At 34.9% G+C, this 27,030-nt stretch overlaps 1 protein-coding gene across 2 annotated transcripts in view; it reads right to left on the reverse strand.

Annotated features, from left to right (window-relative positions):
• Nucleotides 1-6,242: 6,242 nt before the first annotated feature.
• The window catches only part of CLINT1 (clathrin interactor 1), a 57,972-nt gene continuing 37,184 nt past the window's right edge, over nucleotides 6,243-27,030 (reverse strand). The window contains exons 7-12 of one of the 2 annotated variants that reach the window (XM_058544925.1): nucleotides 23,572-23,818; nucleotides 21,167-21,236; nucleotides 14,331-14,405; nucleotides 10,659-10,951; nucleotides 8,878-9,082; nucleotides 6,243-7,986 (exon numbers count right to left, since the gene is read on the reverse strand). In XM_058544925.1, the coding sequence (XP_058400908.1) occupies nucleotides 7,640-7,986; nucleotides 8,878-9,082; nucleotides 10,659-10,951; nucleotides 14,331-14,405; nucleotides 21,167-21,236; nucleotides 23,572-23,818 (1,237 nt within the window). In that variant the 3' untranslated portion in view covers nucleotides 6,243-7,639. The remainder of the gene's footprint in view (nucleotides 7,987-8,877; nucleotides 9,083-10,658; nucleotides 10,952-14,330; nucleotides 14,406-21,166; nucleotides 21,237-23,571; nucleotides 23,819-27,030) is intronic. The other variant, XM_058544932.1, reaches the window with a different exon arrangement.

Raw genomic sequence — 27,030 nt, forward strand, 5'->3', positions numbered from 1 at the left:
AATTCTATTTCTCAAATGCAAGAATCACAGGAGCACATGAAAAATTGCCAAGAGCACACAGTCTTTAAAAAATATTGCAGTGCACTTTTTGAAATGGATTCCTTAAACAAGCCATCCAAGGCCATCCATCTTTACTGCAGCTTGCTCTCAACATATCTTCTGATCCCTGGAGGAGCCTTTGTGTTACACTACTCCATACCTGCTGGAATTTTCTGCTTTCGAGATTTGGCTAATGTCTTAGGCTAAATTATATTACCATTTCTACAAAACAAACAAAAGTTTTCCTCTTCAGAAGAGATCAGTTTTTATTTGCTTTGTGGCCCATCTCCTGCTGGTGACCTTTAGAAAATGCAAATAGATTTCAGTGCTTACTTAAAAAACATATTATTTAACAACCATTTACTAGCTTTCTACTATGTGTGGAGCTTTACATGGCATCTGGGACAATGTGGTCAGAGATCAGGGATATGCAAGAAAAAGCTGACAATTTATCTGAATGGCATGTACAATCTTTAAAAGATCTGAAATATTAAGCGAGGCGTAATGGGGGATGGTGGAATGAAACTGGATTTGGATTCCAAAGATCTCTCCTTGGAGACCTGGCTTCGCTAGCTACATTGATCTCCCAGAGCCTGTTTCCTCATCTAGAACAAGGGGATGGTAATTGTCTTACCTTAAGAAGGTAAGGGCTATTGTGGTGATCAGGGAGGAAAGAAGTGTGAATCCACTCTGTATAGTACGCAAATACGTGTCATCACTATCTGAAATACTCAATTTGTATTTATAAATGGCCCCTTAGATATAAAAATTCATGTCTTTCACATATAAATGAACTACGAATGCATTTCAGTTTCAATGGTAAATAGCAAACTATTGCCATACAATTTTCCACTCAAGTTTTTTAAAGTCCAAGCCGAGATTTTCAAAGTGAGCCCTATGACGATGTTTCCTGGCAATGAAAACAAATGGGGCCTTCAGAATATGCCATCTGTGGTGGTCATAGTCCCCTCAGAGGAACTGAGGAGAGTGAAGTAATTACTTATCTCAGCACCCTAAACACCGGTTATTACCATGTCTTTGCCTATCTCCCCAATTCCACTCCTTTTACATTGAGCTCCAGCCACACCCAATAAACTTCTGACGGTTCTTTCTCCACTTAGAGTCTTCATATGTGTAGTTCACACGACTGGATCCTTCTCATCATTCCTCAGATCTCTGCGTAAAACTCCCTTCTCAGAGAGGCCTTTCTGAGTTACCCTATCTAAACTAGGCCTCTCCTTCTATTCTTGTATAATAGCAACTTGATTATCTCCTTCAGAACACTGACGCATGCACACATGTCCATGTGGTAATCTTATGGGGAGGTTTCTGTTGGAGTCACCATAGCACATAACTCGAGGTAGTGCAGGCAGTAGGCACATAAGTACGAATAAACACATGGAAGAAAATTTGGGTAGTGGTCCTCTGGTTTAGTGACCTGTTACTATATTGCAGTCTTATTTCCTAGCTGGGAGGGTTTGGATTTTCTACATTTTCATCATAACTGTTTTGGTATTTTTTTCCTTGATTTAATTTTTGATGATTGAGAACTGAAAATATCATGAAAAAAGTCTAGGAACACTGGAACCCAGTCTACTACTTAATATTTTAGCTGCACTTTAGGAAATTCAGTTTAATAAAAATGGTTTATAAATTACCAGACACAAAAGATCACATCTTCAATGCTTCATTCATTAACAAAAGTTGATTCTGTGCCTACTATAAACACTAGTTTCCAAAACAAAGCTCTTCTGAGATGAAAGAGAATTCTGCCTAGGATTGCCTTCCTCTGTCCACAGTAAGAACTCTGCCCAACATACTTACTGAAGGCTGACCTCGGTGATCAGCTGGTGGAAATTGGCTGAGTCTCAGTTTTGGGGATTCTGGACAACAATCTTTTCAAAGCTGCTTTTGGCTATTTCGTTTCTGATATGCCTGTTCTGTACCAATCAGAGGCAGGTCATTGCTCCATAGGTTACAAGAATGAAAAGAGCTGGTGTATATAAGGTGCCCAGCACAGAGCTGGCTACTGCCATTTCATAAAATCCTTGCTGGATTCCTCCAACTCTGGGGATCAAATTTATCTAGGATTCATAAGAACACTACGAATGTATTTCTATAGCTATACCCTTCTGTGAAGTGTTTGCCAGGCCCGCTTGCAACCAAGTCAGAGGCTTTCAGGTTTGACCCATTTTACTCTCTTTTCTCCAAGGACAGAAAATGAGGCTCGAAAGGTTTACCATCCACCAAGCACTCAACACCCAGTCTCTCAGTCTAAGCTCTTCCAAAAAACCCAGAGTGGGTAAGAAACTTATTTCTTCATAATTATAAAAGCTAGTAAATACGCACTATATATCAGAAGAAATAATTTTGAAAACTGAGCAAAAGCTATGGAGTCACCAATTTTTAATATTTAGTATCCAGAGAGCCAATTCATGTGACAGGCATTTTGCTTGTGACTAAAGTGAAAGGCAAAACTAAATTCTTTATACTTCAAGCAGACCACCTTATAAACAGAACAAATCAAGCAGATGGATACATGGTTACTAGGAAATAACCTTATCTGTTAATTCTCAATAGGTAGCAGCAGTTCCCCAGATGTGGCCTGAGGACCACTGGGGAGCCCCAAGATTCATTCAGGCGACCTGCAAGCTTCCACCCTTTCCAAACATGTATCCCTGAGGCCCAACTTTTTTTCCTATACTTTCACCAAAACAGTATAGCACAGTAGATTGAATGCAGAAGAAAGTAAGAGAATCCAGCTATATTCTAGCAAGCCAGGTAATAGAGATTTTAAAAAATATAAAATAATGCCACTCTTCTCACAAATTTTTATTTTGGAAAATAGTTTTTTATAAAATTGTAATTTGACAGCTAATGAGTTTGTTATTATAACATCAATTAATATTTTTAAAGTTTCTCAGTTTTTATTTTGAATACAGTAAATATCGATAGATACGATCCACATAAACAAAAACTCTTTGCGGTCCTCAATAATTTTTAAGGGCAAAAAGGGGGGTCTGAGACCAAACTGCTCCATATACCAACTCTAAGCACTCTTATCTCATTACAAAATGGAAACGTGTGCTTGAAGCATTTAAAGAACACAGCTGCAAAATGTGCAGTTAAGAAAAATCAAATGGAAAAGAAATGTAGTGTTTCATAGTCCAAGGACTCAGTTATTTAAAGTAATGACATTTATTTTAAAGAGTAACAAATGGAACCCATGTTTGCCAATCAGGACTTTCAAATCCCTCCAAACTCCCCTGGGAAGCTAAGCATCTGAATGGGCTGCATGCTGACTCCCCGCCCATCAGGGGAGCAAGTAAGTGCAGTGTAAAGGGGTGCCAGGAATTGTGCCTGTGAGAAACGATGCATTAGCAAGGCTGCCATTATTAAAGAAGGAAGATACACAAGAATTAAGGTCATAATGAGTTAAAAATAAACGAAAAATCCACTATCATGGATGGATTTTTTTTTTTTAGTCTTGATCTCTGATTGCTTATCTGGGTAGCAGAAGAATAGCAAGATCCTAGTCAACAAAACTGCAAGAAAGCAATAGAAAATTGAGATCTCTACTGCTTCTAAAACCTGAGAACATTCTGATGAGGGTTGTGTGGCAAATCTCCTACCAAGAGCTCATTTTCATATTTCTCTCCCTCACATCTACACTAATGTGGTAAGTAGAAGTGAGTCAATACGTTCACAAAACAGCCTCATTTACAATTTCCTTGTCTGTTAAAAACAGAAAGTGGAATTAAATTCAGGCAGATAGAAAAATCCTCAATTAGAAATCAACTTAGAAGAGTCTCTCATGCTTTCTTAACTACACACTGCTTTTAGGAATAAAACGGGAATATGAACTTTGGGTTTGCTGTGTAGACTAAACGACAGGCATGGGAAGTGTTTAGCACAGTGACTGGTACATAGGAAGTTCTTGATAGGTAAGCACATTTACATAAAGAAAAAATAAAAACGGGAGGCAGAGAAACATTTAAAACGTGTGTATGTCAGGGCTGGTGGATCCCACTGTGGGGGAAGAGGGAGAATCCCCCTCTGCCCTTTCTCTTAAGGTTCTTATGGCTGGCCAAATAATTAACAAGACAGGTTAGCAGGAGAAAATAATACCAAATTTAATAACATGTATACATGGGAGAAACACAATAGCAGAGATTCTCGTCTTAAATACCATCTTCAGCTAAAGACAAAGGAGGATGTTTGGGGTTGGGGGAGTCAGTTACAGGTGATTACCACTAAAGCACAGTAAACAAGAGTAAGGTTATTATGCAGATTTAAGGCCTCACCTTCCACATTGATAAGTTTCTAGAAATGAGGTCATCCCCCCTCTTCCCAATACAGAGAGGGACATACCTTTACAAATGGAGATTTCCCTTATAAATGTAAATGTTTGTCTGGCAACTCCTTGCAGGGCCATCTAGAGAATGTGGCCAGAGACAGAATTTTTGATAAGATGGGCTTGTTGGTGCCTTTCCTATTGTAACATCTATTTTACATTATATTACAGCCATCAGATAGTAACTCCTTCCTGGAACAGATCTTCTATGTCAAATTCTTTAGGCAGTTAGTGGGGGAGGTCAAATGTCCGTCAGAGAAAACAATCAAGGTACAGAGATATATTTCAGGGTGGCCAAATCTTGATCTCCCCCACCACTAATCATTTTATTTAATTATCCAACACTTCCAGATTTTAAGTTCACTTTGGAAAAAAATGTATCAGGGCCCAGAGAAGTCAGGTAAGTTGATCAATGTGTCACAGACAGTGAGTGGTTGAAATGGGATTAGATCTGCCTGGTTCCAAGTCCATGCTCTTTCCACAATGCAATGCTGTCTCCCAGGAGAGAGGAAACACAATTTATTTCAGAAATCTATTTACCATAAAGTGTGCTCTGTGTTTAGGACAGTTAGCTTTACTTTACTAATGTATTTCATAAATATTTGAGAAGAAAAAAAGTATTAACCCTTCCCTCCAAATGTAAGTAACTATAGGCCTCAACTTATTAGTGACTACCCCCAAACCAACAGCATTATGACTATCATTTGGGTAATTTATCTTAAACAAAAAAGGAAACATCCAAAGTACCGTACAACACTGTGTACACTTATGGTTCCTAAAGATCAAATAAGTAAAAAAAATTTCAAGAGAAAAAAATGAATCTAGAGTGGCAGTGGAGACTCACTCATTATACGTCAATTGCTAGAATGGTAATTATTTCCTCCTTCTCCACCCCAAATATTAGGCAGAATGAAACATAGATACAAAAGAGAAGCTGTTGTAAAGGGAAAGCAGTTTAGGATGGGCAGAAGGGAGCCCAATAGTTTATTAAACTATTTTTTTGCCAACTCCAAATGATTTTGGAGTATTCGACCTTTCTTTAAAGTATCACTTAGTAACCCTTTCAGAGACTAATCATTAAATTGGATGGACCCCTAATGAGGCAATTCTTACTTTTTCCTCTTTCATGGGCTCTGAAACAAAAAATTCTGCTAAGATAGCAATCTATACCTTGAGGTGCAATACTACTTGCGATGGGGCCTACCTTCTGTCCTCAGAGATACAACACAGGAAGAAGGTATAGTACAGAAAAACCTTTAGAGATGAATCTTAATTTTATTAGAAAAACAATGTAAACACAAAAGCTTAGAAACAAAATATTTATTTCCTCTAAGAACCATGCATATTTGAAAGGTGATGCTATACCTCTCAATTTAAAGAAAAAATTCATTTAAGATTATGAGTTTTAAACATCAGTGAAGATATTCTCCATGCTGCCACCAGAGCCTGGCTTGATTGCTCTGAAGTAACAACACTTGAAAGCTCCTATTCTTTGAAACTAATTTAAACACAGTGAATTGTTGAAAGATTAAAAACCGCAGTCAGCTAATTACACTCTCTCTCATCTCTTATTCAGCAAATGAATCACTTTTCATTACCACTTAGCTGAAGTACATGAATTTCTGCCTAATTAGAAATGTTGTAGATGGAACATTAGCAAGAATGGAGCGGGTCAGGATATCTTTGCTGCTTCATTTTTAATTCCTAACAGTAGAGTTTGATAGGAAGAATAGAGAAGTCATTAAATAATTTTAAATTATTTATAAAAATTACTTTGCCCAAATTATAATTATTTTTTCCCCAAACGGTCTCAAATGTCTAACAGAATGAAAGAAAAAGAAGTTCAACATTGATTTTAATGAACATTTTAATGTTATGTATAACAGAACATTATGAATACAATGGAAACAAAGTTTTATCAATTTAATAAAAAAAATTTCAACACAAAGTGGGGAGGTAATAATTTGATACCTGTATTATAGTATTTACTTTAAAAAATATTCCCAGCTTGAGGGTCAAACAATTAATTTTGCATTCCAAACTCGAGAATCATGATTTTCATGTGAGCTTAATGCAGAATTACAGCAGGAAAACAAAAACATTTTAATTAATTTCCTTTATTTGCCATTAAATCAATAAAATCTTTGACTGCTACAGGTCTCCTTTAATAATATATATTTAACTCCTCTCTATTGGAACCATATTGCTAATGCCATATTATATACACTCAAAACCAAAACAAAACAGTACTGTATAAAATCTAAAAGCCAACATTGTTGAGTTCTAACATTTATATTTAACTTAAGGTTTTAATGGATTTTTACCTTTTCAGTTTTTTTAAAAGACACCAAAAAAATAAAAATAAATATTTTTCTCTTTTGACTGTTCCTGACTGTTAAATGGTGGCTACAGGGATAAACACGGAAGGAAGCCTTGCCAAGTTAATCACTGCAGATTGTAAATAATGACTGCTAAAAATAAACAAAAATACTGGAAGTTTACTTATTTTTTTTTTATTTTAAAGGAAACCGCAGAGCAGTCCTGAAAAAAATATTTTTCCTAGTTCTGCACGGAATAATTATAGCAGAAGACATGGAAAAAGTCCCACAGTTATCACCAACTGCTTAAAGAGGTTTTGTTACAATAAAAATTTGGATAGTATAATAGCAGTGTTGCTGGAACATTAGCAAAAGTATATACATCCCAGTTACCTTTGATTTAGCCATAATCACATATGTACGCCTTTTTTGGACAAAAATATATTTTTTTATAAAAAACTGATCATCCAACTTTAATGATTTCATATATGGACTCAAAGTGGTAGTAAAAGGAACAGACCCAATTATGACAAGGAGATTCAGGGACAGAAAAATCAAGTTCCTCAGGAAAAAAAAAGTATAAAATTAGAGATTCAAACACATTTATTCAGCCCTATTCCAGTCTTCCCACAAATTATGATGTTAAAATGGGCTCTTCAATTTACAAAGGCTTTCAATGGTCTCACTACCCCATTTGTGGTCTATTCTCACTGGGAAAAATGATTTTGATTGCCTCATCTGAAGTGCCCACGCCTGGCCATCAGATATACTAGATATTTCACTTTTATAAAACAGCCTTTTTGGTTCTTTATGTAGGTTTATAGTAATTAATTGATAAAAGAAAGGGGAGTTGATTAGCATTTTCCATCCCAACATCACCTATCTGTACCACTAAAAATCCTTCATTCAATCTGCTCTTTACAATCTCTTATTTGCTAAAGTTGGCAAAATTTGCAAAGGCATCTTGCTTGGGTTGCACAGTTCCAGAAGTCATGGCTAAGTTGGGCATGCCCATTCCCATTGTGCCCGTCAGGCCCATCCCAGAAGTTGACATCCCTATGTTCATGTTCATGCCCATCATGCTCTGGTTCATCATCGGAGTATTTCCAAGAGGGGCCATTCCCATGGTGCCAGTCATCACACTGGGGATGCTCATAGGCATGGGTCCTCCCATCAAAGGGTTAGTTTGGGGCCGGACAGGAAGCATGTTTGATGGAGAACTGAGGTTCACGGCTCCAAAACTTTGGGTCATCACATTCATAGGCTGTTGCATATCTACCAGAAGAAAAGAGACAAAAGAACTTTACCACAATGAATTTTTAGATTCATAGAGCAGAAAAATAATACAATCTTCCCAACCATCAACACTTATTAAGCCCCAATAAAATTCCTTTATAGTGATTTAAGGCACTTGAAAATCATTCCTACAAAATCTATTGTTGAATCCAACCTAACAAGTTGTCAAGAGCTATTGTGTATCAAAAGCCTTAAAAAAGTTTATATCCTTTGACTCACTACATTTTTAGAACATTATATTATGGAAAAAAATCACAAGTACAAAGATTTATACAACATCATGGAGTTATTTATAATAGCAAAAAGCTGGAAATAATTTTTAATAACCAACAATAGAGGAATTGTACACTGATATGATGGATAACAATAAAGATCTAAATATCATTTTTTCTTAAGAATATTCAACACAGGAAAAATGATAACTTCTTTTTTTTTTTTGTGAGGAAGATCAGCCCTGAGCTAACATCCATGCTAATCCTCCTCTTTTTGCTGAGGAAGACCGGCTCTGAGCTAACATCTATTGCCAGTCCTCCTCCTTCTTTTTTTTCCCCAAAGCCCCAGTAGATAGCTGTATGTCATAGTTGCACATCCTTCTAGTTGCTGTACGTGGGACACGGCCTCAGCATGGCTGGAGAAGCGGTGCATTGGTGCGCACCCGGGATCCGAACCCGGGCCGCCAGTAGCGGAGCACGCGCACTTAACCGCTAAAGCCATGGCCGGCCGAAAAATGATAACTTAATGTTGAATGAGAACTCCATAATCCAGTACAGTTTGTGTTATGTATTTTTATTTCATGGCTTCAAGCAGTCCTGGCATCAGAGCAAAAGATTACAAGTACACAAAGGAATGAGATATCTTGCGGTAACTTACTCTGTTGTTGAATCATTGTATTGAGCGATGGCTGCTGGGGTTTGGAAGGCTGCATACCAGGTAGTAAGTTGTCTAGGCTGATGTTTACACTGGGGTCAGACCAAGTAGAGGGCAGAGTTTTGCTGACTGACTTCTGGACCATATCTGTATTCTGATTATAGAGAGGATTAGGCTTCTGCAGCACTGTGCTAACATTTTGCAAAGGCTGGAAAATAGAAAAATGCTCTAAAAATTAAGCATCTGCTCTATAAAGATTATCAGATGGCAATTTAATCACAGTAACTCCAAATACATACTAGACTTTGTAATAAACTCCTGCAACCAAAAAGAACCACAAATGTTCTATGCTAAGGTCTTCAATATCCTGAACACTAGCTTCCCAAAAATGTTCCTCTGAAGTCCAAATTATGTTTGGGGTGGGAAAAAACAACACATTTACACTAACAATTATCCTCCCCTCACCCAAAGTCTAGAAGCCACCATCCCAGAGCAACTACCAACTACAGGTTAGTACAGCTTTAAGGAAATATATAAGTGGAAATTTATTCTCACAAAATGGAATTCAGGATATAATTTCTCATATCATAAAAACCAAAACCATCAAAACAGCAAATTATATGTCAATTATCCTGTTTCCCTGCTCTCTGTAGACTTCTATTGCCTAAAGTGAGAAACACTAGTGGAACTTGATATATGTGGACCAATACAGGAGAAATGAGAAATTCAGGAGAAAGCAGCAGAGGTGCCTGGTAGTTACTAAGGGTAACTGTGAAAAGGACAGAAAAAGGGAAAAGAACAGGAATAGGAAGAATAATTAAAATGTACCAATGCAAAGAATCACAACACAGTTGCAGTTAAGACTGCAAATAAGTAGACTGGCTTTATGCTTAGGAAACTCAAAGAATAAACTGGCTTGGCTGTCCAGCGGTGCACAGTTCAATTTAATGGTAGTAGTGTGGTTTCCATGCCCATTTTCTTAACGTTAGGTCTAATTTCTGTGATGCAGAACAGTCACCTTTCTGCTTCTTTCTTCTCTTCCTTCATCCTAACACCCCAAAGAGGAGACTCTACACATTAAAATGAGTAATTAGTATCATAAACAAATATTCTGAATAGCTTGAATCAAAAATAAAGTTCCTTGTACAACTCAGACATATATATTCTAACCCTGCATTTGTTCTGTTCGAATTCTAAGCTAACATTAGGTAATATAGATTTAACTATAAAAGAAGCGAATTAAAAAGCTCCCATTTAGTTGTTTTCTTTATGAAAATGAGAGTTGAAAGAAGAGCCTAAATAAACTATATAATATAGAGCAGGCCCAGAATAGGGAAGAATATTCATCATTTTAGAGAATGATTTTCTGTATTAGCAATGATTGTTTGCAACCAATAAGTGACACTTTTTTAAGGATATGACTAGAGATTTTACTAAGCGAAAGCTGGCCATGAATGAAGCAATATCTCTATTCCTTCTTCTTGAAAACATTTTTTAAAACTATTAAATACCAATTTGTTTACTAATTCAATAAATTTTTAGCAAGTGCCTCTGTGCAAGGCACCACGGTTGGCTTTGCATGGACTACAAGATGGGTGAGAAGGCCTTGCCCTCTAGAACCCAAATGACTATACCAGGGGCAAGAATGTAAGGTAAATGCAATGAGCAAAAGCAACCTGTGTATCACTTGCTTATTTTTCTGTTTTATGGTAATCTACCATTAGATTAGTTACAGCATCTCAAAGATCATGAATCACAATTTCCAAGGGAGGCAAACAACCTACCTGTGATCTCGACATGGGCAAACCCAGCCCTACTGTATTAGTGCTCATCATAGAGAAATTCATACTCTGGGAAGATGTCATGGTTCCTTGGGATGAGCCCATAAGATCAAATAGGTCTGAAGAATTTGAGGCAGTTGGAGGTGGGCCTAAAGCTGGTTGTGAACCACTGACAAGTTCTACAGCTGGCTGTGAGGCACTGCCAAAGAGTTCGCCACTGGAAGCAACAGGGGCCGACGGGGCTTGGTTGAAGGCACTCCAGTCACCAAAGTCTCCATTCCCACTTGTTGCTGTTACTGAGAAAGAAGGAACGAAAAGGGTAAGAAACTTTCTGAAATGCACAGAATAAATATAACAATCTATGAACTGAAACAAATTAGAGCTGATCTGTGTCCATCCAGATTAACATCTCAAGGTACCATCTCCATCTGGACATTATTCTTTCTCATGAATATTCTGGGAGTGTTAACAAGGTGGCAAAGGAAAAAATAAAACTCCCACATATGAAGGAAAATCCATCTCTTGCCAGGTCTGAGGTAACACACAGAAATTACAATCAAAACTTCCCTTCAACCTAAGTTTGCACATCAAATACACTTCCAGCTAAACAAATATGAACTAGCCTGAGACCACAAAAAGCAAGAAGAAAACTCTCAACTGGTTAAACTTTGTGCTGGGAGATCCAGAATCCTCATGCAAGGAGACTCAGTAAAATCAGAGAATTCAACTCATTTCATTCATTCATTATTTGGAAAGGTTCAAAGAGAAGTCAAACTATGATTTATACCATCTCATGTAAATAAAACCCCAAATTCATGAGATTAAATTTATTAAAAAAACAAAACAGAAAAGCATGGAGAAAAAAATTCAATGAAACTAAGAATAGGATTAGTAAATTTCTGTAGGAAGTTCTCACCCATTTGGCCATGCTTCCCCACACAATACAAGGGCTATAGACAGCCATGATATAACCTTAGTACATTGCTTGCTTCAAATGGGACTGTAATCTATTTATTTAAATCAAAAGTGGGGTATAGTCTTAAGAGGGGAACTCATGCTAATACAAAAAAAAAAAAAGAAACAAAACTCTATCACTACAACTCAAAGTATAATTATAACAAATTTAAGATTTAATAGATTCAATAATATAAAAATTGACAGTAGGTTAATTAATAGACAGTAGCATTTTAAGAGCATGGAGTTTGTACCTTACTAGCTGTGTAACCCTGGGCAAGCTACTTAACCTTCTCTGTGCTGCACTTTTTAAAAAATCTAAGTTGTGAAGATTAACTAATATATAGTAAGTGCCATTTAAGGTTTGTTATTGTTACTTGGGATTAACTATGAAAAGACAGGGGAGAGTCAAGGCACCACACTCTCTTTACTTTAGGTATGCCAAATAGAAGTGTAAGTCAAGCTTTTACATAATATTAACTATTTATTAACAATAAATATAAAGGCAAGTGATACTCAAAAAAATTTTTTTTAACTAGGCTATATACAATTCTAAACCTTTAAGAAAGAGACAAATAGATAAACGTGAATTAATGAAAGTTGAAAAAGCAAAGGTGAAGAAAGAGCTACATAACTGTCATCTGAAAGCAAGTAGTATGTATTTCCAAGTTAATTAACACCACCTCTTTGCACTCCATATTCACTTATGAGTTGGAAATACATTTTGTCTAGCCTAAAAAGTAACCAACCACTGCAATACTGGTCTCATTATGCTAAATATCAAAAGAACAATAACATTAAGTCTTTAAAATTATATTCTTCTATTACCATATTAAAATGTAAGCACCTTCAAAATAGACTATAATTCGCTGAGAAATCCCAAGCTCTGCTAGCAATTTAATACAAGAACTGGGCTAATATTCATGACCTCAGGGTTTTACTAAAACATGTCTCTGATCTTCTTTACAAAAGAGACTAAATTTAGAGTTTTACAATTAGTTCTATAATATAAACAATTTAAACTAATTTAAGCGAGACTGCTGGATAAAGGTAAACTTTATGCTGATTTTCTATTTCTTGATCTATATAAAACAAAATAAGAATGGAAACTGGGGCAAAATGTGTTGCCCCATCTGAAAACTTTATTTGAGATGATTAATCATGGGAGGAAGAGATTTCTAGTGGGGCATATATTGTTCAGAAACGATTAATCATTGTTGCAACAGTTTCAGCCCCTTGAGTAATGGTGATCAGGTTATATTAATCACATGCATACAGATAAAGAGATGTACCACTTAGCAATATTAACATATTCAAGTTATTTGCATAGCAGGCAACTTTATATACATAAAAACTTTGAGAATGACATGGGTAGTCTGTAAAATTAGGGCAATGTTTATCTTCCACTTTGATTTACCTTAAGTAAGGTATTAACGCTTAGAAGGCATAACCACACTTCTGAAATGAAGCAGTTAATTACTCCACAATACTGGTTTCTGGGAAATACTTAGGCTGTCAAAATAACCCCAAATCACATTAAAAACTATGCATCTTTCTTCCTAAATCCTCACAAACCTAAATCAGACATTATTACTAAATACAAATTTTTATCCAATTAATGTAACAGCAATAGATAACTCTATTTGAAATAAATATTGACTAATTCATTTAAATTACATCTTTCCTTCCTGCCTCACCTGTTTAAGATTTTTATAGCTAAATTTTTTATATTATCTCTCAAGCTTCAGATTGACCAGATTTTATAGAAAAAAACACTACAGCCAGCCCCTTCACAACCTAAAAAAAAGAAAAAGACACAATAAAAAACTTAGTCCCTATTCTACACACTTCTATGGATATTATCTTTATAAAGAACCATGACAAGCAGCATGAGTCCCAATTTTAGAAAGTTGGAGGCTCAGAGGCTTTCCCAAAGTTAAACAGCTACTATAGTATATGGCAGAGGTAGTAAGATAAAAATATTTTTAAAAAAAGGGGAAAAAGACAAGCCCTTCACCTCAATCCTTGATGTTTAAGCCTATATTCTGCTTGGATGTTGTCATTTTTTTTTTTTTTGCCCTTTTTTAAAATTGAGGTATAATTGACATATTATATTAGTTTCAGGTGTACAATGTAACAATTTTATATTTGTATATATTGCAAAATGATCACTACAATAAGTCTACAGCATTTTAAAATTTCTAGCCTAACAGGGAGTGAGGAAGTTTTGCCTGAGGTTCAACGGCTCACTGTTTAAGGATGTGTCAAAATGAAGTTCGGTTGTTTTTCACAGAAATGCTCTTAAGATATCTGAATTACAAAGAAATAAATTTTAGTAAGATAGTCTGCCCAATCTGAACGTTCTTGAATTTCATTTATGAAAATCATATAAGCTAAACATAATAATCTTGCTGCTAAAATAAGATTATTTATACTTATTCATACTCTGCCCCCTGCCCCCCCCAAAAAAGCTAAATAAGAGTTAGGAATAAGGGCAATTTTATTTAGGTATACCTCAGTAGTCTGCAACCACATTAATTCATTTGGCACATTTAAGACACTGGCTCAGTAAAATCCCTTTGTGAATAAATTCTTTAGGAATTATAAATACTATAAGGAGAAAAACGCCAAAAATAAGCCAATTTGGGGAGGGAGGGAGTTGTTTGTTTTGATAACCTTTTCACTGCCCCTAGATTTCTGGCCAATCAAACTGTATCATACCTTGGGAAGGGAAATTGCCTGATGCAGCAGCTGAACCAAAGTCAGCAAATCCTCCAAATAAATCAGCTGATCCTCCTAGAAATTAAGTACAAGGAAAAAGTTAAACTGTCAGAACCAAAGAACAATTGATAGCAATTTCTGGAAGCCATTTTAGCACCACACTTAACCCCAATAATAGTGGCTCCAAACCCATCATAAAAGCTAGTTTGTTGATCAAGGTTTTCACGTCACCATGTTCCCCTTAAGCTACCACAGGCTCTCTTATCTTACATTCCTCAGTTCTACATCTAGTAAGTAAGCTAACTGACACTACAACCGTTGTTAAAGTTATCCCTCACATGCATTTCACAAACATACATGGGCATGCAGTTTATCCAGCCAAGTATGCTCTTTATAAGAATCTTCAATGGATGCTAAAACCTGGGTAAAATGTTGCTGGGGAATAAGATATTCACATAATCTCAAAACATCACCCCACGGATGACTTATTAAATACAAGGGGATGAAACTACTTTTACAATGGCAAAATTGGATGGATACCACCTTAATCAAATGATCAAACTTAATGCCACTAATAATTGGACAAAATAATATTCATGGGCCTTCTAATGTAAGAGAGTGAAAAGGAGATCATCACCCATGTAGAAATTCCTTCCAAAAATATTTAACCAGAATCTAATCATGAGGAATGAATCAGACAAATACAAATTGCGAGATGTTCTGCAAAACAACTCTCAAGACTCTTCAGAAAATGTCAACATCATAAAAGACAAAAGACTGGGACTGCTGTAGATTAAAGGAGCCTAAAGAAACACCACAAGTAAATGAAATGCGTGATGCTTGATTGGGCTCTGGATTTTTTAAAAAGTGCTATCCTGAAATGACATACATAATTGAGACACATTCAAATTTGGAAATTTGAATATTGTCTATATTTTAGACAATAATACTGTTTTCACATTACATTTCCCAAGTATGATAATCTTTATTGTTGTAAACGAGAGATGACCTTGTTGTAAGGAGACACATGCTGAAGTACTTTATGGGCAAAATGTCATGATTGCAATTTTCTCTCAAATGGTACACAATAAACAAACAACAACAAAAAAGAACTAGAGAGAGAAATAAAGAAAATGTGGCAAATTTTCTGTAGGTTTGAAATTTTTTAAAATAAAAAGTTAGGGAAAAGAACAAAGTTGATTTGCATAAAATCAGTTTTAATAGCTAGAGGAAGAAAAATGAATGCAATGATTTTGATGGATTTTTTCCTATTGTTTACTCCATGAACAAGCAAATACCTGCATTTTTAATACATGAAAAAATAATAGCTTTTTGCTGTTTCTAGACTAGTGCTTTCAAAGGGGGTGAGGATCCAAATCATAAAACTGCAAATCAATCTCTGTGTCCATAACAACACATTTTCATACCAATTTTCATTTGTAAACACTATATGGGTAAGAATACTACTTTTATCTACAATTTGAACAATAACATGATATTAAATTTTAATACTCCATTTCTCTCCAATTCAGTTATCAATGAAATCACAATAGCCAAAAGATCTAAAACTTGAAATCGCTGTCCTTATTTTTGTTTGTCCTTAAAGATTTCACATCTTAAGAGTCACTACCTTAGAAGTTTACAGCAGCAGTTCAATTATGGTGCTTTTAGTATTATGTGAACATTACATAGGTTACATCACAGCTGCTTAGCCTGCAGTGCTTAGAAACTAGCCAGGTGGGACTGGAACATCTGGGCTGCACTCAAACACCACCAGGGACAGCTTACAACATCTGGTGCCATTTCTGAATTGTCTTATCGCTGCAAGACATTCTGCCCCATCTGCTACACTCAACTGGGTTAATTAAACTAGAACCATCTCCCATTCTTAATAAATGGCCAGCAGTAATAAAAGGCAGAAATCAGTTTCTGATACATGTGTACGTGCTATGTCTTTTTAATGCACATTTATTGTAGTCAACTATCAGAAGGCACAACTAATTCCTCATTCCTTCACCTCATTACAGATGTACATATTCACATATACCCTCCCTCACCATTAACTCCCACCAAGGCCAAGGTTGTCCACTCTTACCCACGCTACAGCTCATATGTCTACTTTTGCTTTATCCAAAGGATAATATTACAGAGATTTGTTTTTCTCTTCTTTAAAGGTACACACATCATGATAAAATGTGACGAGGGGCACAAAAGATCAATGAGCTATATTTTTAAACTATATAAACAAGTACATATCTTAATAAAAACCAGCAGAGAAATGAATGTTGCAAACATTTGCTGCTTAATATTCATAAGTTTGTCTTCTGTAACGTTCATGTTCAAAATATAGATCAAAGTATACTGTTAGGTAACAGAATGATAGTTAATCATTTACTATAACATTAACGGATTTGAAAATTGGGGATTATTTTAATTTGCTTTATCCAAGCAGTGAATAAACATCAATATGTAATTTATTATGTCAAACAAGTTAGAGATTTTCAAATCTTATCCAGCCTTGGCTACAAAGAAAATTCATGTTACAGATAAAAGCACCAAACACTGTAGATCACAACTTCAATCTGGGAAGATATTTTATTTTTGTCGTATCTTGAATTTAATATTTCAGGTAATTACCTACTTTGGTTATTCTACTGTTCTACCTTCTAACACCTACAGTGAAATTATATTATGTTCATAATTTATCTATAGCAAATATTATTCCTCTCTATCCATGCTACAGGGAGTTTGATTTCAACATGACTAATTGAAGAACACTGGGAGTAAAGAATGGAAACACACACATAGGTATTTTACAAATACAAGCCACCTTTCCTTGAAAATGATTTAACTTTTCTCTAATCTTTCGAAGTGCCACAGACTATGCTTCTATTTGTGTTTTACACAATGTGATCTTCAACTTTAAAAACTATCTCAAAAATTAAAAATCTCTTTATTCCATTTAGGAAAAGTTTCTCTCTTCTAGGAGGAACGATCCATATCTATAATGTCTTAAATTCAACAGAAATTTTTTACACATTTTCCCAGTTAACGTCTATCTAAGGAAATTTAAATAAAACTCTACCCAAAATTGCTGCATGTGGAAGACTGCTAAATTTCACAAGAGTTATCCTTCAAGATTCCCAATGAGAGCTGTCATTATAAATGAACCATTTCCATCTGCCTTTTCAGGGCAGCAAGAAGGTTATTTACAATCACCAGCTGGGAACATGTATTTTCCAAAGCAATACTGTGAACAGGAAAATATAGCTAAACTTGACAGTGCTTAAACTACAAATGGAAATTTTCTTCAACAAAGAATTTAATCTAGATTTCAAAGAAACAAACTTCTGCATTAAGAATTCTAATACATAAAAAATTAAAAGAAATGATAAAATGCAAAAAAATTGTAAATATATGACAAAAATTAATATATATGTTTAAAAAAATCAATAAGGATGAACTCCCCCAATTAAAAAAACGGACAAAGGACAGGAATAGACAAGTTACAACTGGCTTATAAAAACGTGGGAAGTATACAAATTCAGTTATCAAACAAATGCAAAATAAAATGAAATATTATTTTCTCCTTAACCAAAGTGGAAGATTTTGAAAGATGCTATTCATGGTTTATAATTAAAAAAAAAATTTGGAAAAAAACTCACAAAACTTAATGTCCAAAAAAATAACAGTCTGATTGGATAAATAAATTATAGTATATCCATAAAATGTTAAGATTATAATTAAAAGGGCCGTAAAAGAATACCAACTATTATAAGGAAATGGTCATGAAATCTTGGGTGAAAAGCAGTTTACAAAAAAAAAAAAAATCCTTATCTGGAAGCCTGAAAAAGATCTGCTACATAATAAATGCTTAAATAAATATATTGATTGAGTATACAGAAAATGTATTTTAAAAAGGAGTATTCACCAAAATAATTAATAATTAACTTTATGCATCTAAGTTACAGTGAAACACTTGGTTCCCATCAAATTTCTAAAATGAGCATGCATTACTTTTAATTAGTGAAAAGGAGAATATGTTAAAAAATTTTATTTTTTGGAAACTTGGCTTAAACTAGAGACAACTTCCACGGAAATTCTAATACATAAGTTGGCGTGTTGAGGATGTAAAAAGGTGGGTTCATATTCATGTTAATATCCTCAACCAACTTTGGTGATTACTGGGTGTGAGGCAACAGGTTCAAATGTAAATGTAACGAAAATTTTGGATTTGATATACCTTAATCTGTTAAATTTTTTTTAACTTAGAAAAAGAATTCAAACCATATTGCAAATCACGTAACATCTTTCTACTTGTACTGACTATGGTGTATTTTTCTCTTCAACCTCATTTATTGTACTAGAAAAATAACTTAGGTAACAGTATGTTAATAGAGATCTAAATTCCTTAATTACAAAGGGACAAAGGAGACAACATGGACTTTTATAGAGGTAAGATATACTAAAAAATAAAATGGAATGGTTTTTTGCATTCTATTTCTAATTGGCTTATTTTCTAAACATTTTATTATTCATTTTAAAAAACGTTTACTTAGAAATGTACTATATGCAAAAGCTACCACTCGAGTACAGATTTTAAAAGAACATCACCATAGTGGGACATTTATCACGATAGTCTCAAGTAAATCTTGAATGGGTTTCACATGTGTATTTGTAAACTTGGCAGATACTCTACAATGACTTGAAGATGCTTTTGAAGATGCTAACAAGAAGGATGTAATAACACATACAAAAAAGAAAATCTGAGCATTTTCTCAGAGGAGATATTTATCTGGTGAGTGGTACAGATGCTGTATCTGCTTAGGTTTATAGTTCATGCCCATATCACTTGCACTATAAAATTACTGGTACTATTATAAATATAGGCACATCTGGTAAACGACACCCAAATGGCATACCAAATAGCAATACTAACATGGTAGATTCTTAGACTTTCTCATGTGTAGATGCTGAAGATTTAATATCCAATTTTTTTTCCACTGCTGAATTCAATTTAAAATATATTACTAAAATATTTAAATAGATTTTTGGGGCAATTAAATTTATATACTGATTGGAGGGGAGTATGCACAAACCGTTTAAACATACTGTTTCAAATGGGAGGTAACTTGAAAAGATAACTGATGTCAATCCACATTCAGTTGTTTTTTAGAGAATATTAATATAAAATAAACTTTAAGGCAAGAAACCTTTTAGATTTCATTCAGACTTTGTCTCAATTACTGTATTAATATTAATTGCTACTTCTCTTTAATTAATCAATCTACTGTTTGCACTGGAGAAGAAAAACCACTCAAAGGTTTCTTGCCAAGCAAAGGAAGCATGTTGGTATTTAATAATTCTCTCTGTTCAAACCAATCTTGATATCACCAAGAAAAAAAGTTACATCCACTCATCTGACCTTCTTAGTTAATCCTTCTCTGATTGCTCCATTAAAACTTTCCACAGATGCATGAAGGCACTTTTTAACATTTCATGCCAGGAAGTCCAAAATAGTTGATATTCTGTGACACTATGTCTGTATTATATGACTACATGCTAACTACCAGTTAATACCACAGTTAAAATCTTAAACATATAAAAAGACAGCACATAAATTGTTAAACAACTAACGTAGTTGTTTGTAACCTTGGGCAGGACACTTCAATAAAGTTTAAAGAATAATTTTAGGAAAAGTTATAGTTAGAGAAAAAAGGGAAAGTGAATTGAATCTCAGAAAGTAGGTTGAACTAGATGCCCTATGACGTTCACTCCCAGTTCAAGAATTCTATGCGAGAAGGCAAGGAGGAGAAAATAACAGGAGACTATATTAATTACATGTACTAAACCATCAGTGAAAAGTAATTTTCATCATAGACTTCCACTTAAACGCTAATGTAAATTTTAAAACAATTTAGTTTTGAAAACACTAGGAACAACAGATTTATTTTGCACATTATATGCCAATCTTGCCATCTACATTAATGTGAAATGAACTTTAAACAGGTTGGGAAAGATCATCTTTAAACAGAAGTTGTATTTCTTAAGCTGTTTTGACTTGTAGCACAGGAGTTTATTAAAACTCTATTATCATCAAATGCAACCTAAAGCATCAATTTTCTTGAAAACAATTTATAGGGAATTACTAAAAATCTAGCAAATACTGGAAATCAAACTGAAAGAATCATTAATCATATCTATGAGAAAGTCTTGATAAATGGACTATTCTTATGCCACAGCCCTTTTAAAATAAGTCAGGTGGGTAGTTATACACTTTCACAGAATTCCTCTTTCCTCCAAAGCACTCTGCATGTTTGTAACGAGGTAACCATTCATGACTGATTAACGATTACTTCCTCCACTTGACCTTCCTTCCCATGAGGGCAAGAACTCTGTTTTATTAAGCATTATACTTCAAGCAACCAGACTAGTATCTGGTTCAACAAATATCTGTTGAATAAATTAATAAAAAGGTTAAAGGAACTCTAGGCACGGCTGATGTTGAGAGCCAGAATTAAAATTTAGGGAAGGAAAGTAAAATGGGCAGAGCAGTACATTTTGCTTATAAAGAAAGCAAAGGACCCCAAACACTTAGTGCTAAAGAAATTAAGGAGAGGTTACTGAATTATCGGTCAAATATTTAAGCACTCTTCTTCCTTATTTTAGGCAATTAAACAATTCCCCCCAAATAATGCTCAAGGCTCACTAATTTCATACTAAAAATAAATCTAATGAAAAAAAAATCATTTTTCATTCCATCTTTTATTTGGCATTAAAAAAAATTACTCTGAAATGAAGGTTACTAAAAAGAAAAAGTCTGTGTGGAAGCTTACCTGTTGACTGGCTGGTACCATCAAACAGATCAACAAGGTCACCAGATGACTTGCTGCTAGGCACTGAAGTCTGAAAACACACAGAACTAATAAGCTTAGAAAACAAATTTCCACTATTTTTTCTAAATCTGCTCTACTCATCTCTAATTACCAACTTAGGCACAAATACCTATAATTATCTTAATAAGTAAGGGTAGATATCATCTTCCGAAAAAAGAGAAGTGACCTTGATTGAATCCTTATGGAGAGGTAATAAAGTTTTTTTAAGTAATTCTATCCCCGGCGCTGTAAAAGTCCCTAAACATCCATACTCTTCTTTTCCCTAATTTCTTTTCTTACTGCATTTCACTCTGGAAAACATACCTTTCACATCCCACTCAAATCTTAATACTATGTATCAGAATCATTTGAGAAGCATTAAAAAATACATATGCCCCAGCCTCATCACAACATATTGAGCCTTAATTGCCCAGAGTGGGATCTTGGCCTGTAAAGTCTTACAAAGTTCCCTCAATAACTCCAATCCATGATAAAGCCTGAGAACCACCAGATTAGAAGCCAAGATCCTATCCAGCTCTAAAGTTCTATGATTCTGTGAACTTTAGCAACACTTACTGTTTGTATACCACACAAATCAATATAATTCTATATTATTTGATATACCTTGACATCTAATTGTTTCATATTTATTTATTCCTTTTTGTGAGGAAGATCGGCCCTGAGCTAACATCTGCCAATCCTCCTCTTTTTGCCGAGGAAAACCAGCCGTGGGCTAACATCCATGCCCATCTTCCTCCACTTTATATGGGACGCCGCCACAGCATGGCTTGCCAAGCAGTGCGTCAGTGCGCGCCCGGGATCCGAACCGGCAAATCCCAGGCCGCCGCAGCGGACCATGCCACTTAACTGCTTGTGCCACCGGGCCAGCCCCCTAATTGTTTCATATTTAGTTCCCAAACTAAATTGTGAAGCTCGAGTTGTAATATGATTTTTCTCTTCTCCAGAGTCCTAAGCACCCTGATGCATATGTCCTGTATGTTCAATACAGACATTCTAAATTAGAACAGAATTGCTAGGCAATAGGGAAACACTGTAAGTTCCTAGGCATGTTAATTTCAACCTTGAAGGTTAAAATACTGGATCGTGGTTCAAAAGGTCTTGAGACTGAAAGAGATCCAAAGCAACTGAATAATTTTTCAAGAACTTTGGCTGTCTACACTTTTTTGTAGTAAAAAACAAAATCAAAAAGCTTACACTACAAATATAAAATATTTATGGAATAGTAACATATATTCAGGCTGTACTATAAACTGATATTTAAAATCCTTTAAGATACAAAAGTCTCAGTTTATTGTTAAAAAAATTATACAGTTTGGATGATTTTCCTCATGCAATCTTAAATGAGTTCTCCATATAAGAGCCATCATGTATTTGGGTTTTATAATTATGACCAGATCCTGTACAGCCATCAGTAAGCTAACTGTATCCACAGCAGGGGAAAACTCAGACCACAAAGGGAAATAATAGAGGCATTTCTCCTCTTTAACTACAACTAAAGTTAAGTTATAATTTTGAGGTTTTCATCAAAACTAAAAAGAGCACAATATGGGCGAAATTATACACCAGTTCAGAAATATTTGGCAAAAGTTGACACAGTACTTGTTCTTGTCACTTAGCAGGACTAGCTTTATTTTCAGAGTCACCTACAATTTGCAGGATACAACAGAAAAATATTTTCCCTAGCTTTTAGCTACTTCTGATGCAAAGATACAAGTCGGTTAAACACTAGTGAGGAAGAGAGTGACAAAAACAATTTAGCCTTTTGAGGCAAATCTCCCTCTTTGGCCAATTTCTGTCCAAAAGACTAGCTTGAGGCCAGATATCTAGCAGGTGGATTTCATTTCTGTGGTGAATAAAAAACAAATGAAGAAGTTATAAGAGGCAGTGCTGCTACTGATCAGTAGTGACCAACTAAGCCTCCCTTTATAGGTACTCTCTCTATATTAAAGGAGACCATTTCCCCTATATGTCTACTTGGTCGTCCTTTGTCATTTCTTACAACTTCCAAATACTCCCATGTATTCCTTACTGAATCTTGTTGTGCTTGGTAACCAGCAGTGGTGTCTAGAAGGACACAGATGCACTACATTCTGATTCACCACCTTTCCCAAATGAACCAAGAGTGTCATTTCTACTTTCATAGAAAGTACATAGACAATCATTCAGCAATTGGACAGGTTTCTTCCCCCAAAGAGATTTCTTATTATTAATGACTCTGAGTAATACACCAGATGATCAATAATTAATATGATTGCCTAGACACACTCAAGCCTACTAACGCAATAATTCTAAAGTAATTTATAAGAGTAAAGCTGTGTATAATGTGTAAACTTATGCATTCCCACCTTAACTGAAGACTGAGGTGTATGAGTTGAAGCATTCTGATCTGGACTTGCTTTGTCCCCTGTGTAATGTGCTGCTGCTCCAAGATCAATGGTTTTGGAAGGATTTGCTGTGCGTTTGTGTCTGGTTGTGGTGGTCTCTGTGGCCTGTGTGATATGAATATGCTTTGTCGTCACAGTTTCCTCTTCATCTTTGAATTCACCTTTGGGAGATCTGCCTCTTCTCACTTTCTTTTCTTCATCACTGTCGCTAAAAGATATTAAAAACGAAGCAAAATAATAAGACTAGGGATTATTTTAAAATAGAGCCTCAGTGATTTGAACTCAAGAATTTCAAATGCAGTAACTCCAAAATTCCACACTTTGACTATCTGACAGGGATCAACAGAATGTTATTTAAGCTATCTGAATAATATGTATGTGTTGGGGAAGGGAAGTGGGAACTTGCCAAATTCCCTAGGTAAGTCTAAAACACTGCTACAAAAAAGTATTTACATAAATGTGTACAAATAAAAAATGTCTGAAATAATTCAAATGCTTATTTATTATAGATTTAAAGCTTAATTAAAAAATAAAATAGCAGGATTATTATCACATCAGAATCAACTGATGAGACCCTGGAAACTCAAACATCTTTCTTGAAATGGATTGTGAGCAAACGACTACAGTTCCATTTATATAACATAATTCTGTCATCAGCTCTCATACACTAATGCAAATACATAATAAAAAATATTATAATTTCAGTGAATACCTTTTAAATATTATCCTATCTGAATTCAAACGGTTAAACTCTCATCTGTAAATGCAAAAAAGTATGCGGTAATACACTTTACAACTGTGCTCTATTTTACTATAGTAGCAGGAGATCAAACTTTTACATAACTCTGAAAATTGCTTTACAGAAAACTTAAATATATTTAAATGTTTTGAAATAATTCCTTTTCAGACACATTCAAAAAAATTTTTTTTCTTTTTTTAATAGTGCAAAAGAAAAAATATGTTAATGAGTAAAAAACTGGGTTTTTTATATGCCACAAATTAAAAATGTGAACACAGTCAGCATTTGGTTTTTTTCTGGTGCAAGTAGGACAAGAGAGAAAAATTACCCGAAATACGTTCCATTACCTATATTACTTAATTTTAGAGTAGGTGGTTTAATTTATAAATATTCTGAAAATAAGATACTTAACATTCTTCTTAAAACTATGACTATTATTACTGATACAATTTAACTCAGACTAATCTAAAGCAATTTCTACTTAAATATAAACCAATTTGGAACCTATAAAATTCAAGGATCAGGAAGAATGGCTTCCCACACAGAGCAAAGGAGTTAAATGCATTTTTATCTATAAGCATGTTAGGAAATCTACAAGTTCTGATTAAGTGTTCAAAAGCCCTTATCACTCACTAATTTCTCAGCCACAACTGACCTAAAGATTCCCACCATCAGTCCTATAAATAAAACTGAAATTTCTTACATTTCTGATATCTAATTTCATTTCAGTTCAAGGCAATTTTTTTTTACAAGTTGAGACTATAAAACTGACTAGCACACAAAGAAATGGAAGCTTCATATCTATCAGTGCTCAAGAATTCCCGAATCTAATAATGAATAAGTCTGAAATTCTGGTAACATGCCAGAGAGGTGACGTGCAACCTGGTCTAAAAATCTACTCTTCCCTCACAAATACTCCAAGATATAAAGTCCCTGGTGTGCCCTTTAGTTACTATAATAAATAAGACACACTATATTTTCACTCTTTTAAACCTAAATACTCTACGTAAAAGATTTAGTAACTCAAGCAGATCCTTAGAGGCAACACAGAAAAAAAACCAAAGGAGAAACAGAAAAGAAAAAAAAAAAGAACAGGAAGACAAAGCAAGGAAAGAAAAACTGGGGGTGGAAGGGCACAGGAGAGGAAGTAACAACATAAGAATGTACATAGTTAGATCTTCTAATCAGCCTACCTACCTGATTTCTACACTTCTTCAGGAAATAGCAACAGAATATATAGCCACTATGTCTTCTAAACCAAACCAAAAACATAAACACACAGGTCCTAATAACATTAAGAAGGGAAAAGCAGCACAGAATATTTGAAGTAGGCGTCATTTCCCAAAGTTTTGTATTTATTATTACCATACACATACTCTTTCAGTATAAAAGTGCTAGAAATGTAGTTGTAAAACAGATATATTCAAAGTACTAAAAATAAATTCTGGCTCTTCAAAGATCACATTCCAGAAATGGTCTTGAAAATGACAGGAGTTCCAACGATTTAATAAATATGGAAACATACTAAAAGATACTAACAAATATTTTGGAACCTGAAAAGTTTGAAAATTGTATCTCTTTCTTTTTAATGACCCTTAAATTTGAATTATTATGATTTTTTTAGGAAAAAAAGAGATGGTACTTAGTTATAAGAACTCACTTAAAGGTTTGGTTCCATCACTAATTATGTTGCTTTAGGCAAGTTCCACGCAGCCCGATTGGGCCTCAGGTTTTACATCTAAAAAATAAGAGTAAAATCCTTGCTCTAGCCTATCTAAGAGAGATACCGTGAGGCACAAATGACAAAGACCTTGTAAGACTCGCTTTGCAAATTAAGTGCTATGTACATTGATTGCCCTTTTAACTGGCAGAAAAACTAGTTTATAGCTATATTGGTAGGTAAGAACAAAAAGTGAATGCTGAAAAGTTCCAAGTATGTAAAACTAAATACAAAGTCCTACCATCATAAAATGTAGTTTATGAAAATATAGGTATACTCAAAAACATTTTAGTCCAAAAATCCATTTGGATTTTTTTCTGCTATACAGTGGCACAGGACCATTATGAAATGTCACAGTAAGAGTTAAATTTCAAATCTTTTAACTTGTGTTTAAACTTAATATAATAAACTTCATTATCCTTCAGCAAATGGTGGTCTAGCAGTTAAGGTTTGGCGCTCTCATTGTCATGGCCCTGGTTTGTTTCCAGTCAGGGAACCATACCACCCATCTGTTTGTCGTCATACTGGGGCAACTGCACGTTGCTGTGATGCTGAGAGCTACGCCACCAGTATTTCAAATACCAGCAGGGTCACCCATGGTGGACAGGTTTTGGGGGAGCTTCCAGACTAAGACAGACTAGGAAGTAGAACCTGGCCACCCACTTTCAAAAAAATTGGCCATGAAAACCCTACGAATAGTAGTGGAACATTGTCTCATAGGGCATGGGAAGGTAAGAGAATATCGTAAAAAGACCAGCAGGGTTCTGCTCTGCTGTACACAGGGGTCGCTAGGAGTTGGAATCAGCTCAATGGCACTAACAACAACAAATCCCTCAGCAATACCTTAGATCCCTGGATCCTCTAATGCCCAAACGCAAAATAAGCTGTGAAAGTTCTTACTGGGAAAAAACATTCCAATAAATAGTCTAAATAAAAAGACACAGGAAATGTGATCAACTTT

Source organism: Diceros bicornis, chromosome 1 (genome assembly GCF_020826845.1).
Source record: "Diceros bicornis minor isolate mBicDic1 chromosome 1, mDicBic1.mat.cur, whole genome shotgun sequence".
Taxonomy (NCBI): Eukaryota; Metazoa; Chordata; class Mammalia; order Perissodactyla; family Rhinocerotidae; genus Diceros; species Diceros bicornis.